General features: G+C 44.2%; 1 protein-coding gene across 3 annotated transcripts in view; it reads right to left on the bottom strand.

Moving 5' to 3' along the window:
* The window catches only part of BTBD9 (BTB domain containing 9), a 397317-nt gene extending 384870 nt beyond the window's left edge, over positions 1 to 12447 (bottom strand). Inside the window, exon 1 of one of the 3 annotated variants that reach the window (XM_036414400.2) lies at positions 12143 to 12447. Coding sequence is in view for 1 of the 3 variants with exons in the window: in XM_036414399.2 (XP_036270292.1) it covers positions 11595 to 11888 (294 nt within the window). In the remaining 2 variants the exon portion in view is untranslated. Of the gene's footprint in view, positions 1 to 11594; positions 11899 to 11921; positions 11995 to 12142 lie in introns of those variants that run through there. The other 2 variants (XM_036414401.2, XM_036414399.2) reach the window with 2 other exon arrangements.
* Between the last annotated feature and the right edge of the window lie 685 nt (positions 12448 to 13132).

Genomic DNA, 13132 nt, shown 5'->3' with positions numbered 1-13132 from the left:
AATTTAATTCCACTGCCACGTCCCCCCTGGCACCTCAAATCAACATAACACCAAACTAATCTTGTCTAAATGTTTATCGTCTTCCGGTGTCCTTGGTTTTAAAATGCAGTATCACAATAGTCACCCATGCCGAAAACCTGTTAAGTGTTCCTTGAATCCTTCCTTTCCTTGATGCCGCCTTATCTATTCAATTAGTTAAACCTTCCCAATTTCACCTCCTAAATATTCTCCTAAAATTCAATCTTCCTGTGCCTATCTAATACCTTCTACTTCAGGTTTTAAATCTCTCTCCCAGACTACTTCAACAACTTCCCAATTATCTTCCTGCCTCCCATTTTGTCCCCCTTAATTCCATCTCCATTGAGCTTACAAATAAGCAATCTAAAATGAAGATATAACCACTCTACTCCCTGCTTTACAATTTTTCAATGATGCCCCAGTTGAAAGGTTCTGGAGTGAGACCTCTCTGCACTTTGGAATCCACTCTCCACACACATTAGACATAGCCTTGAAAAGTTACTCAACTTGTCTATACCTCCATATTATTAAATGAGGTAATAATTATAAAGCACTTAATACAGTTCCTGGCATTTAGTAAGTGCCCAATTAATGGTAGTTTTTAATAATATTAATATAAATACAATTATAGTAATGGTATTTCGGTCACTGGACTGGTATACAAGTTCAAAGACATCATGCACTGCCCTCCTTAAATTGACCCTCATCTCCTTTCTAAAATACCTGCCACTTCTTTTATGCTTCAGCAACACCAAACTTACCCTGACACACTTTGCCTTGTTTCTACCAAAAATACATACTCCTTTCACCCCCTGCAGAGGTAAGACCTTTTTCTTTAAGCCTAATGAAGTGTCATCATCACCAGAAAGCCTTTTCTGAACGTCAGTTTATCAAGATGTTTCCTCAAAAATATTGATTAAGAATTCATGGCATACAAGTTCTCAGCTAACCGTCTTGTGGATATATTCTGCTACAGCACTTATCACTTAATATTATAAATACCTAATTTTAATCTACCGCCCCCAACTAGATTACAAATTCTTAGTGGGCAGGGAACAGAAGTGATATAAGGAATTTATATTCACAATACTTAACCTACCAGGATGTCAACACAGCTTTTCATGGGTGAAAAACAAGCTGTCTAGGAACATTTCCACCTGAATTAGGTCAATCCCTACCATAAAGGAGTCACATCGTACTCAAATTGAACTTATGTGCATTCAACTACTTATATGGAAGGAGGAATGAGAGCTACCCCCACTCCACTACATGATCCTTGCTGTAAACAAACCTAAGACAAAAATAATGAATGGTTTTAGAAATTTCTCAATCACTGATAAGTGGAGACAGTGAAGAATTTTTAAAGGCTCTAGAAAAACACTGACAACAGAGAGATAGAGAACTGGTAGACCAGAGTATCCCTCCTTAGGAGAATTAATCCTTCCTGTAAAAGGTGAGTTCTCCATATCTAAAGAATTTAATAACCATTAAAATAAACAGTACAGGCTGCTCAACCAGAAGCCAGGTTCACAGCTAGAGAGCGCAGCAGTGGTGGCGGGAGCCTCTCCCACCTGCACTGCAGGAGGGTAGTAAGAAGCGAGGGGTCCCATACTGCGAGAGGGCGCAGAATGGGCTGAGGGACACCCCTTACACCCACGCACAATTTTGGTGCACCGGGCCTCTAGTTATTTGTTAAGGGCTAAAGCTATGTGCTAGATATGAGGAGTTCATTATAATGCTCCGTTCTGCCTATGTATGTATGATTGAATTTTTCACACAAAAAAAAAATTACAAGTTTAAAAAAACTAAATAATAATAACAAATGGTATACAACTGTTTCAGTAGTTAAAGTATATTTGTTAATGTCTAGATAACCAAACCTTTCAAAAAGGTATGACAGAACAGTAAAAACAGCAATGAAATTAATGAAAACAATATTAGTAGTAGTAAAATGAAACTAATTGTAGATTATTACTACTGTAGAATAGTAAACTAAGTACTACCTGAGAGAACTTTACCAAACTGCCCATTGCGTAACTGCAAACAGGACTCACTGCGGGCTTCTGAGACAGGCCAAGAAATGCCTAGCAATGATGGCATTCATGAAGTGAGGTGGTAAGCCAAATTAGGGGGTAACAAATAAAACTTCTAGTAAAATTAAATTCTCACAATTAAAATTAACTTATTTGTGACATACCTATATTAAGAAGAAGGATCTTGCAAAGATAATGTTGACAGTACTTGACTTTACATTTTGTCAACTGACTTTTGAAATATAACCACTAACTTCACTCCCTCCTCAACGTTGTGACTCCACTAGATTCTCTTGCTAATACCACCATCTGTAAGAACAGATAAACCATTCTGCTGTTAACAGAAGCCATGGGATTTCATTTGAATTTCTAAAACTTGATTAGTTCCACAGCCAGCATCAAAAATAAGAACAGTGGCACCCAGTGTCCCTAGAAGAGGAAGGTCCAGTTCTGCTTCAGCTAGCACTGACCAAGAGCCTATGAGAAAGGGCAAATGCTATGAGGAAAGCAAGTCCATGCAGTTCTTTCTCACCCTAAGGAAACTAAACTTAGCTCTCTTAGTAGATTACTCAATATCCCTGCTACTCACTCTTCATCTGGTATCTTTTCTATTCTAGACTATAAACTCCTTGAGGGCAGAAACTCGGTCATAATGTTTGATGGAAAAATTATCAAAACTGTCTCATCCATTCATTTCCTTGGCAAAGAATCCCATAGTACTACTTTATGACAACACAGATTTTCCTAGTGATTAAAACAGATATGAGCTGCTTTGTAAAGAAATTAAATGTCCATCACAAAGGGACGTTTAGCCCTGGTGGGTGGCTCAGCTGATTGGAGCATTGTCCAGTACACCAAAAGATTGTGGGTTCGCTTCCCAGTCAGGACACTTACCTAGGTTGTAGGTTCAATTCCTCATCGAGGTGCAAACAGGAGGCAACCAATTGATGTTTCTCTCTCACTTCCATCTCTCTTTCTCTCTCCCTCCCTCTCCAAAATCAGTAAAAAAAAAAAAAAAAAATGTCATCGGGTGAGGATTTAAAAAAAAATAGACATATCTGTTAAAAGGTCAAATTTTATAAGAGAAAAATCATGGCACATACAAATACTATAACACATGTCAAAGATTTTATTTAACTCATTAATTAATGAAGCATCCAGTAAGATGTTATTGAATATAATCAGTTCAAAGGAGATGTCAAACATATCTATGGGTTACCTGAATGCTGCAACTGCTTTACAAATAGATGTCACTATCCTTACGAAACATTCAATTGCATTCCACTGAACAAAATCCATTTGTGTTTCTATAGACAAAAATTATCTGCAAACCACCACCAAAATGAAAAGGGAACCCACCATATGCAAGAACATATTTACCAAGGATATATCTGATAACGGGTTAATATCCAAAATATATAAAGTACTCATACAACTCAATTAAAGGAAGACAAACAACCCAATTAAAAAAGGGCAGAAGACCTGAATAGGCATTTCTCCAAAGAGGACATACAAATGGCCAAGAGAGATGAAAAAATGCTCAAAGTCACTAATCATCAGAGAAATGCAAATTAAAACCACAGTGAGATGTCACCTCACACCTGTCAGAATGGCCACCACCAATAAATCAACAAACCAGTGCTGTGGAGAGGATGTGCAAGGATGTGGAGAAAAGGAAACACTAGTTCACTGCTGGTAGGAATGCAGATTGGTACGGCCACTATGGAAAACAGGATGGAGTTTCCTCAAAAAATTAAAAGGAGAACTTCCATTTGATCCAGCAATTCCACTTCTGGAAATATATCCTAAAACCCCAAAACACCAATCAGAAAGAATAAATGCATCACTATTTTCATAGCAGCTTTATTTACAACCAGAGGCTAGTTGCACAAAATTCATGCACAAGGGGAGGGAAGTAGTGTCCCTCAGCCCAGCCTGCACCCTCTCCAATCTGGAACCCCTTGAGGGCAGTTGGACATCTCTCTCTCAATCCAGGATTGCTGGCTCCCAACCGCTTGCCTTACCTACCTGCCTGATTGCCCCTAACCTATTCTGCTTGCCAGCCTGATCACCCCCTAACGACACCCCTGCCAGCCTGATCAATGCCTAATTGCTCTCCTGCCTGCCCGATTGCTCCTAACTGCCCTCCCCTGCCGATCTGATCACCCCTAACTGCTCTCCCCTGCCAGCCTGGTCGCCCCCAACTGCCCTTCCCTGCTGGCCTGGTCCCCTAACTACCCTCCCCTATTGGCCTGGTCCTCCCCAACTGCCCTCCCTTGCAGACCTGTTCCCTCCCAACTGCCTTTCTCTGCTGGCCTGATCACCCACAACTGCCCTCCCTTGCAGGACTGTTCCCTTCCAACTGCCCTCCCCTGCTGGCTATCTTGTGGCAGCCATCTTTGTTCAGATGGGGGCAGCCATCTTGTTTGTTGGAGTGATGGTCATTTTGCATATTACTTTTTATTAGATAGGACTATAGGCCCAGCACACAAAATTCATGCACTTGGGGCGGGAGGGGGTCCCTCAGTCCACCCTGCACCCTCTCATAATCCAGGAGCCCTCTGGGGATGTCCACTGACAGTTTAGGCCTGCTCCCATGTCAGTTGGACATCCTTAGCACTGTCACAGAGGGGGAGAGGCTCCCACCACCGCTGCTGCGCTCACCAGCCATGAACTTGGCTTCTGGCTGAGCGGCACTTCCCCTGTAGGAGCACACTTACCACCAGGGGGTAGCTCCTGTGTTTGCCCCTTGGTGGTCAGTGAGCATCAAAGTAACCAGTTGTTCCACCATTCAGTCTATTTACATATTAGCCTCTTATTAGATAGGATATCCCACATGTGTCAAACACATGGCCCACGGGCCAAATCCGTCCCGCCAGGCCTTGCAATGTGGCCCGCACCGCGCTGTCATCACTGCACTCCCCTGCGTTTCCATCACAATGACAGTTTATGACTGTTCAGTAAACCATTCGGCCCGCGATTTAGGCTGGATTTTAGATTTTGGCCCCTTCTCTGATTGAGTTCGACACCCCTAGGATATCCCATAGCCCATAAACTTGGGCAATAAAGTAGTGAAAACCTTGGAGGGTGGATAGCGTCTGGGAAGGGAGGGGCAATGGGGAAAAATGGGAAATACCTAAATACTATCAACAATAAAAAATATATTTAATAAAATGTATTTATTTTAAAATGTATTTTAATAAAAAATGCATTTAATATTTTTAGAAATCCACAAAGACTGGGTAGCATGAGAGGGTAACATGAAACAGTGAATCAAATGACCTGAACTGTATTTCAAATGAATCACATAACCAAACTGAAGGGGTTACATAACCCATGTAACTTTTGAACGAAGTATTTGTACTACATTCCCTCAAGCTAATTTTTTATGTTAAACAAATAATAAACCATGTGGTATAAGATTGAAATAGGAATTGTCAGTGTGAATTCAAGAGTTTAATACAGATAGATATACACAAAATTAGATATAAATGTGGGGGTATAAACACACACACACACACACACACACGCACACACACACCTGTTTGCTAAGAGGGCTTATAAGCAATGATATCCCAATAGCCATGAACACACCTAGCACTGAGATTTCAATTTCTAGAAACAATTTCCCACTAGGGGTTCTCTAGAGCTCTGGAAAGGATTCCAGTGCAGGGGCAAGGGGGAAAAAAACAAGACAAACCTGAACTATCCTGTCGTACTACAAAATAAGTGCTCAAGGAATAATGAGGACACATCAAAAAGACATCAGCCAGCTTTCATTAGTTGAATATGGAACAATATGAGTAAACAGTTATTTATAAGTATTTATAAAGAATTATAAACCGTCTCGCGGTTGTTCCAAGATGGCTGACAGGTAAACACCTAGCCGCAGCCACACACAACAATTTCAATAAAATACAACTAAAATATAAAATGGACATTACCCAGAACTACAGGAAAGTCGACTGACTGGAAATTCTACAATGAGAAGCAAGGAGAAAACCAGAAGGAAGCACGGAGGAGCTGTAAAAGCCAAAGGTACAGAGAAACGCTGAGCAGAGAGGACGGAGCCGGAGAGGAGGGAGGCTGAGTGCGTGGCTGGCGTTCCCTAGCGGGAAGGAGATAAACGCTCCGACTGTGCTGGGCCCCAGTTCCGACTGCTCTGAACCCCAGTTCTAGGCCAGACCCTGGGGACCCAGGCTCATCCACAGGGAACTGGGCTGTAAGGCGGAAACCCGGGGGAGCGGCGAAAGGAGGTCCCGGCGGCGCGCACATTGCGCGTAGAGGAGGGATGGTTGGCTGTGCCGCGGGATTGCCCTGGTGGGAAGGAGACAGGGGCTCCAGACTGCTCTGAACGCCACCTCCAATCCCACTACCAACTGAACTGAACCCCAGTTCCGGGCTCATTGGGGGAGAGCATAGACTGGTTGGCAGCAGGCGAAAATTGAGGGCACCTTTCTCTCAGAGGTGCTGGCAGCGAGTACTGAAGGACCCGCATAGGGCGAGGCTGATGGAAGCCAAAGCTGCAGGCTCCACTCTGAAACCCCGCCCCATCCAAGCAGAACTCAGAGACTTTTAAGGCTACCAATTCAGGAAAGCTGCGAAAATGCCAAGACAACAAAATAGATCACAAATGAAAGAAATGGAGGACAAAAAGCGACTGGATATAGAGTTCAAATCTACGCTTATAAGGTTTTTCAAGAATTTCCTAGAAAAGATGGATAAGACCTATGAGGATATGAAAAGGGATCAACTAGAATTAATAAGGAATCAACAAGAAATGATAAGGGATCAACAAGAAATAAAAGAATACATTGACTGAAATAAAAAATATTATACAGAGTCCTAAAAACAGAATGGAAGATCACAAGAATCAAGTCAAAGAGTTGGAACATAAAGAGCAAGAAGACACTCCTCCGCAGAAGCTAGAAGACAAGAGAATCCAGAAAATTGAAGATAATGTAAGAAACCTCTGGGACAACTTCAAGCAAACCAACATCAGAAGTATGGGGGTCCCAGAAGATGAGAGAGAGCAAGATATCGAAAACATACTGAAAGAAATAGTGACAGAAAACTTCCCCCACCTGGTGAAAGAATTAGACTTACAAGTCCAGGAAGCGCACAGAACTCCAAACAAAAGGAATCCAAAGAGGACCACACCAAGACACATCATAATTAAAATTCCAAGAGCAAAAGACAAATAAAGAATATTAAAAGCAGCAAGAGCAAAGCAGATAGTTACCTAAAAAGGAGCACCTATATGTTTGTCAGCTGATTTCTCAACAGAAACCATGCAGGCCAGACGGGAATGGCAAGAAATATTCAAGGTGATGAATAGTAAGAACCTACAGCCAAAAATAATCTATCCAGCAAAGCTATCACTCAGAATCGAAAGCCAGACAAAGAGCTTCACTAATAAAAAAAAGCTAAAGGAGTTCATCAACACCAAACCAGAATTATATGAATTGCTGAAGGGGGTTCTTTAGGAAGAGAAAGTAAATAAAGATAAAAATTATGAACAACAAATACGTAACTATCAACAAGTGAATCTAAAAGCCAAGGAAATTAAAAAAACTGATGAATAATATTAACTGTTGAATATAATAGAATCAGAGGTATGGAAGGGGAGTGAACTGACAATTCTTGGGGAAAAGGGGAAAAGGGGATGTGGGAAGAGACTGAACATAAACTGTGCACCTATGGATGAGGACAATGGGGGATGGTGAAAGGGCAGAGGGTGGGGTGGAAACCTGGTGAAGGAGAGCAATTGGGGGGGAAGGGGAGGGAGAGGAACATTTGTAATAATATGAATAAAGATTTATTTAAAAAAAACATTTAAAAAAAGAATTTTGCACAGCAGAAGTAAAACATCTCTTTCCTACAACTAGAAGGAAAGAGAAAAGACCATTGAAATGTGCACAAGTTCTGAAAAGCTGAGGTACGGAGGCACGGAATTGGGCTGGTGATGGACAACTGGGTGTGCTGCTTTTTTCAACCCAAAGGGAGACAAGCTCCCGATTACTCTGAACTCCAGTTTCTGGGGAGACACTGGGGACCCAAACTCCTAAGGAGAGAAGCTGGACTGTCAGCCATAGGGTCGGAAAGTGAGGGTGACTTTCTTGCAGAGGTGCACCCAGCAATAACTGTTTATTACACTGGGGCGCAGGACGCAGAAACTTGGAACCGAGGAAACACAGATGGCTGACTGGCAGCCATCGCTGTTTGCCACGCCCTAGCCTAGTGATGCCCTGAGATCCCTCCCCACTCAAGCTCCACACAGTGGCTTTTGGATATAAATGGCCTGAGCAGCTTAACCTAACAAACTGCAGCTCTGGTCAGACAGCTCCAAAACCTCCAAACCCCAAGCAAAGGGGAGAAAACTGTAGTTCTTACTGTAGCTCCTGCTGGGTGGCCTCAGACAGTAGTTGGCCTGCACCCCATTGGAGATCCAGAAGCTAGTGTATCTAGTGGTCAGTGTGAGAAGACACCAGATTTCAACTCCTCACATCCGTAAGTGACACATTCAAGAGGCAGACTCAGTGAGCACCAAAGCCACACTGAAACAAGTCCTGCCCCATAAACATGTCTCCAGCAGCAGTTCTTCCATTATAGACACAGCAGGTCCTCACAGCCAATTGGCCTGGAGGTCACACCAACAACAATCAAGACTTAACTACAACAAGACTGTACACTTTGTGTACAAAGTTCACAAAGGGGTTCAACAAGAGTGTCCACCTCAGGTAACTGAGAGGCTGACCCACTGGACCATACAGGACCCCTAGCACACAAAGCCACCCTACCAAATCAGGGAAACAGCGAAAATGCAGACAAAAAAACAGATCACAAACAAGAGAAATGAAGGAAAACAAACAACTGGATTTAGATTTCAAAATCAAGGTTATAAGGTTTTTCAAAAATTTCCTAGAAAAGTCCGATAAGGATATGAAAAAGGACCAACTAGAAATTAAAACATACAATGACTGAAATAAAAAAAGAATGGAATGGAAGACCCCTTCATAATTGGGTCCCAACCATACCTTTCCTGTCTTAACACTCCTGCCATATAACAAGCTTATAAGAAACAACTCAAGATTTTCCAAAAACCCTATTCAATTTTAATCTTTGGCAACTGGCTTATGCTGTCTGTCCCCTCTCCCTAGAATATGATGAAAAATTGTTTTCCCTTTTACTTGTGGCAAAATTGTACTCAACCTTCAGGACTAAGTTCATCCTTCTTTCCTGACACTATCAATTTTTTCCTAGGTAAAGTGATCTACTCCCTCAGCATTTTATTCATTCCTAAAGTAATTAACTCTTATCATAATATAACATGGTTAGTGGTTTGTCTCCTCAGACAAATGCTTAGTATCTCAGGAATATACTGTGTCTTATTCTTTTTCTTCCAGCACCCAACATATTGCTAGCCATAGCCAGCACCCAATAAATATTTGCTGAGTTGTTAAATAATGCAACATTTAGTGTTGCAACTTTATACATCTTAGGTTATCAATCCAACTTCAGGTTTACACCATTCAAAAGAATTTTAACATAACCACAACAAAAGATACTGTAGAAACCAAAAATTCAATATTTAACAGCAGCCATTTTTAATTTGCTCAAATCTTTTTGTCAATATTTTTCTTAATTTTTATTGATGAGAGAAAAAACAAAACAAAACATCAATTTGTTGTTTCACCCACCCATGCATTCAGTGGTCAATTCCACAGGTAACATTGTTTTTGTCTTTACAGGATCAGCAGTAATAACCTTACAGGCCACTATGAGCGAGAGAGAATCCTATTCAAAACTGTATCACTGAGAGTGAGAGTAGCTGAATAATTGCTTTGGGTACACCATTTCAATAAATTTCCAATGGAATGGGCCAAGCACTTCAGGTAGATTTTAGAAATGGGGACATGCACTGCTGACACATAAGATACATGCACATTAATTAGACATTTATTCAAGTAAGTAATAGAAATCAGAAGTGCACAATCTAATGTTGTCAACTGTAAAATTCCTTCAATGTGTTAAAACTCTACTTGAGTAGCACAAGGTCCATCCCATCCAGCAAGAGGACTTTACCTCATTATCAGTGGGATGCTGATAAAGCCTGCCTGAACCTTAACACTTTCCCCTCTCAATCTGCTAAACTTTGTATCTCCATATTCCCCTATCAGAGACCTTCTGCTCCACTCATCCAAGTGTCTCTTCAATACTAGTATATCCCCCAAAGACAAATTCACACTATTTTCTCAACATCTAATTTCTATCTCTTCTCTAATTCAAATTTTACTCTTCTTCCAAAGATGAGCTCAAATCTTACCTCTTCCAAAATGTTCATTAACTCAGCCCACCACAGTCTTTTATCTTTTCTAAATTTCTAGTGCACTTAAAGTGTAGCAGCTCACAGAGCACTTGTTTACATACTACCCCATTTGGTTTCATAATTATCTTTTCCTAACCAGGCTGTTTGCCCTTCAAGGGCAAAAAAAAAGCCAGGTCTTCTATGTCATTTGAAATCCTAACAATCGCCTTGGCTGGTTTGGCTCAGTGGATAGAGTGCCAGCCTATGGACTTAAAGGTCATGAGTTCAATTCCCATCAAGGGCACACACCTTGTTTGGGGGCTCAACCCCAGCGAGGGGTGTGCAGGAGGCAGCTGATCAATGATTCTCTCTCAAATATATATATATATGAAATCCCAACAAATATGTCACATAATATTGGAGAGAGGAGCACATGTATTCACTACTTTTAGGACTGAACTAAATGCTTGCTACACAACACTTATACAGCGTGATATATAACAAATATCTATTGCTTGCCTATTCTGTGGCAAGCACTTTTGTAAGTACTGAAGATATATAGCCATGATGAAAACACACATGATTCCTGTCCTAAAATGCTGTTACACTCTAGTGAGCAAGAGACACTGAATTTTGAGCACTCTAAGTATGACAGAGCACGGTGTTTTTTTACTGGTTCCCTGATGTAAGAACTTCAGGCAACATACTTTACAGATCCTCAGTTATGAAACTGAATCACAAACTTTTACAGCTGAGTGATATCTTAGAGAAGTAACTTTCTGGCACAGATTATGATTAAACTTCAGAAGAGTTTAACTTTCTACAGATTCTAGGCATTGCCTCAATCAACAGTCAGAAGAGACCGACTTCTCTCCCTCCAATTCTGTCTCCCAAGGACGGTAACTACAACCAGCACACAGGTGACAACCCATGAGGAGCTCAGCGCCCCAAAGAGCACACCCTCACACTCGGGCCTGCCTGACCATCAACACCCTCCAACCCGCACGCTGAGAAGAATCTGTACTTTCTACTCAGGGAACAGCAAGTCTGTTCTACGTTTAAGAAAACCAAAAAGAGCGGTGTCTCCATGCCGGGAAATAAAACAGCTGGTTTGAGTCTATGAGGAAGGACTGAACATAGATACCCGCCCCTTGGCCACAAAGCTGTGGCAACTATGTGATAAAAATGCCCAGAGCGGACAAAGTTTTAGGTGTGGATGAAGCACGTGCACATACATGTGAAGCTGGGAGCTCTGGGTAACAGGCTGGTCCCCTATCTCCTCTGACAGCTCGCCTTCCCCAGGCCGTGGGTGTGTCCGGCGCCGCGCACTGATTCACAATTCGGAACTTGACGACCGGCTCCTCGTCCCCGGGCGGCGGGGGCGCGGAAGGCCCCGGCGGCGCCAAACTTTCCGCACCCCAAACCCGGCGTCCCTGGCGGGGCCGCCTCCTCTCGTCCCGGCTGCCGCCCCTTCTCAGGGAGGATGAGGCGCCGTTATGGGTGCCCGGGCTCCTCCGGGCTTCACTCATTCCGGGAGCCTGGCGGAGCCCTCAGACACCTACTTCTCACTAAACCTTTCACAATAATCTCCGCCGGCCCCTCGCGGCCGCTGCCTGAACTGCCGCGTCCAGAAACTGACCCTCGTCAGCCCCCGTCCTCGGAGGAAGCCGCGGAGGGGCGTGGGGTGGCGCGCGCAGGTGCGGCGGGGGCGTGAGTCCCGCGCCCGGGCCCGCGCAGCAGGTGCGGCCAGGCCCACCTCCCCAGCGAGTCCCGGGCTACTCACCCCGACCAAGTTCTGCGACTCAGCCGCTGGCTCCGAGGCCACTTCCGCCGGCCCCGCGGCCCCCTCGTAGCCACCGCCCCCCGGGCGCCTGCCGTCGCCGCCGTCCTCGCCTCCGCCGCCGCCGCCTCCGCGGCGGGTGCCCGCTCTCACGCACTCCTCCGTGACCGCGCACGCTCTTCGGCGCGCTGGCGTCACTTAGCAACCGCTGGGCGGCTGGCGGGCGGGGTCCGAGGGTTTAGGGGCCCGCAGGCCGCCTCAGGCGGCAGGTTAGGCGGGTTTTTGCTGGTTTTCCCCACCCGCCCGACCCTTTGCCCTGCGGAGCAGGGGCCCAGAGTGTGGCTGCCCTTCCGGCACCTGGCTCCGGGTAAGTGACATCACCACATGTCGCTGTATGGCGTCACCGATCTCATCACGGCGGATGGGAAGGTCACCAGCTTGATCGCGGCCTGTGGTGGAGGGAGCAGTGGCCTCGTCTAGACCAGCGTGGAAGCCATAGACTTCTGCCAAGTGCGGACGGTTCTTACAGGGGTAAAACCAACGGGGCAGAGTGCGCGCTGACTCAGGAGGAGGGGGTTATGGACCCAGCCTTGAAGTCCCCTGCCTCTTGGTTTCCTCCTTCTGTGAGTAGGGATGGATAGCAATGCCCACCCAGCCTACGCTGGAGCTTTGTGAAGCTGAAAGGAAAGAATGTATGCAAAGGTGCTCTGTAAAGCTTTATTTTAAAAGAAGGCAGTCAAACAAAAGCAATTAAGAATGGACTTCGATACCTGGCTGGTTTGGCTCAGTTTTAAACATGTGGCCCGCAGAGGAGTCTGATCCGGCCCGCCAGGTTTTTTGGGCAGTGAGGTGTTACAGTAGGAATTAGTAGTTCATATAGTCCGGCCCTCCAGCTCTCTGAGGGACCGTGATCTGGCCCCCACTTTAAAAAGTTTGAGGACCCCTGGTAGGCCTTCAGACTGAAGGGTCATGGGGTGAATTCTGGTCAAGGGC

Source organism: Pipistrellus kuhlii, unplaced genomic scaffold (genome assembly GCF_014108245.1).
Source record: "Pipistrellus kuhlii isolate mPipKuh1 unplaced genomic scaffold, mPipKuh1.p scaffold_m20_p_5, whole genome shotgun sequence".
Taxonomy (NCBI): domain Eukaryota; kingdom Metazoa; phylum Chordata; class Mammalia; order Chiroptera; family Vespertilionidae; genus Pipistrellus; species Pipistrellus kuhlii.
Note: the sequence above shows the minus strand (reverse complement) of the source record. Positions and strands in the feature narration are given on the sequence as shown.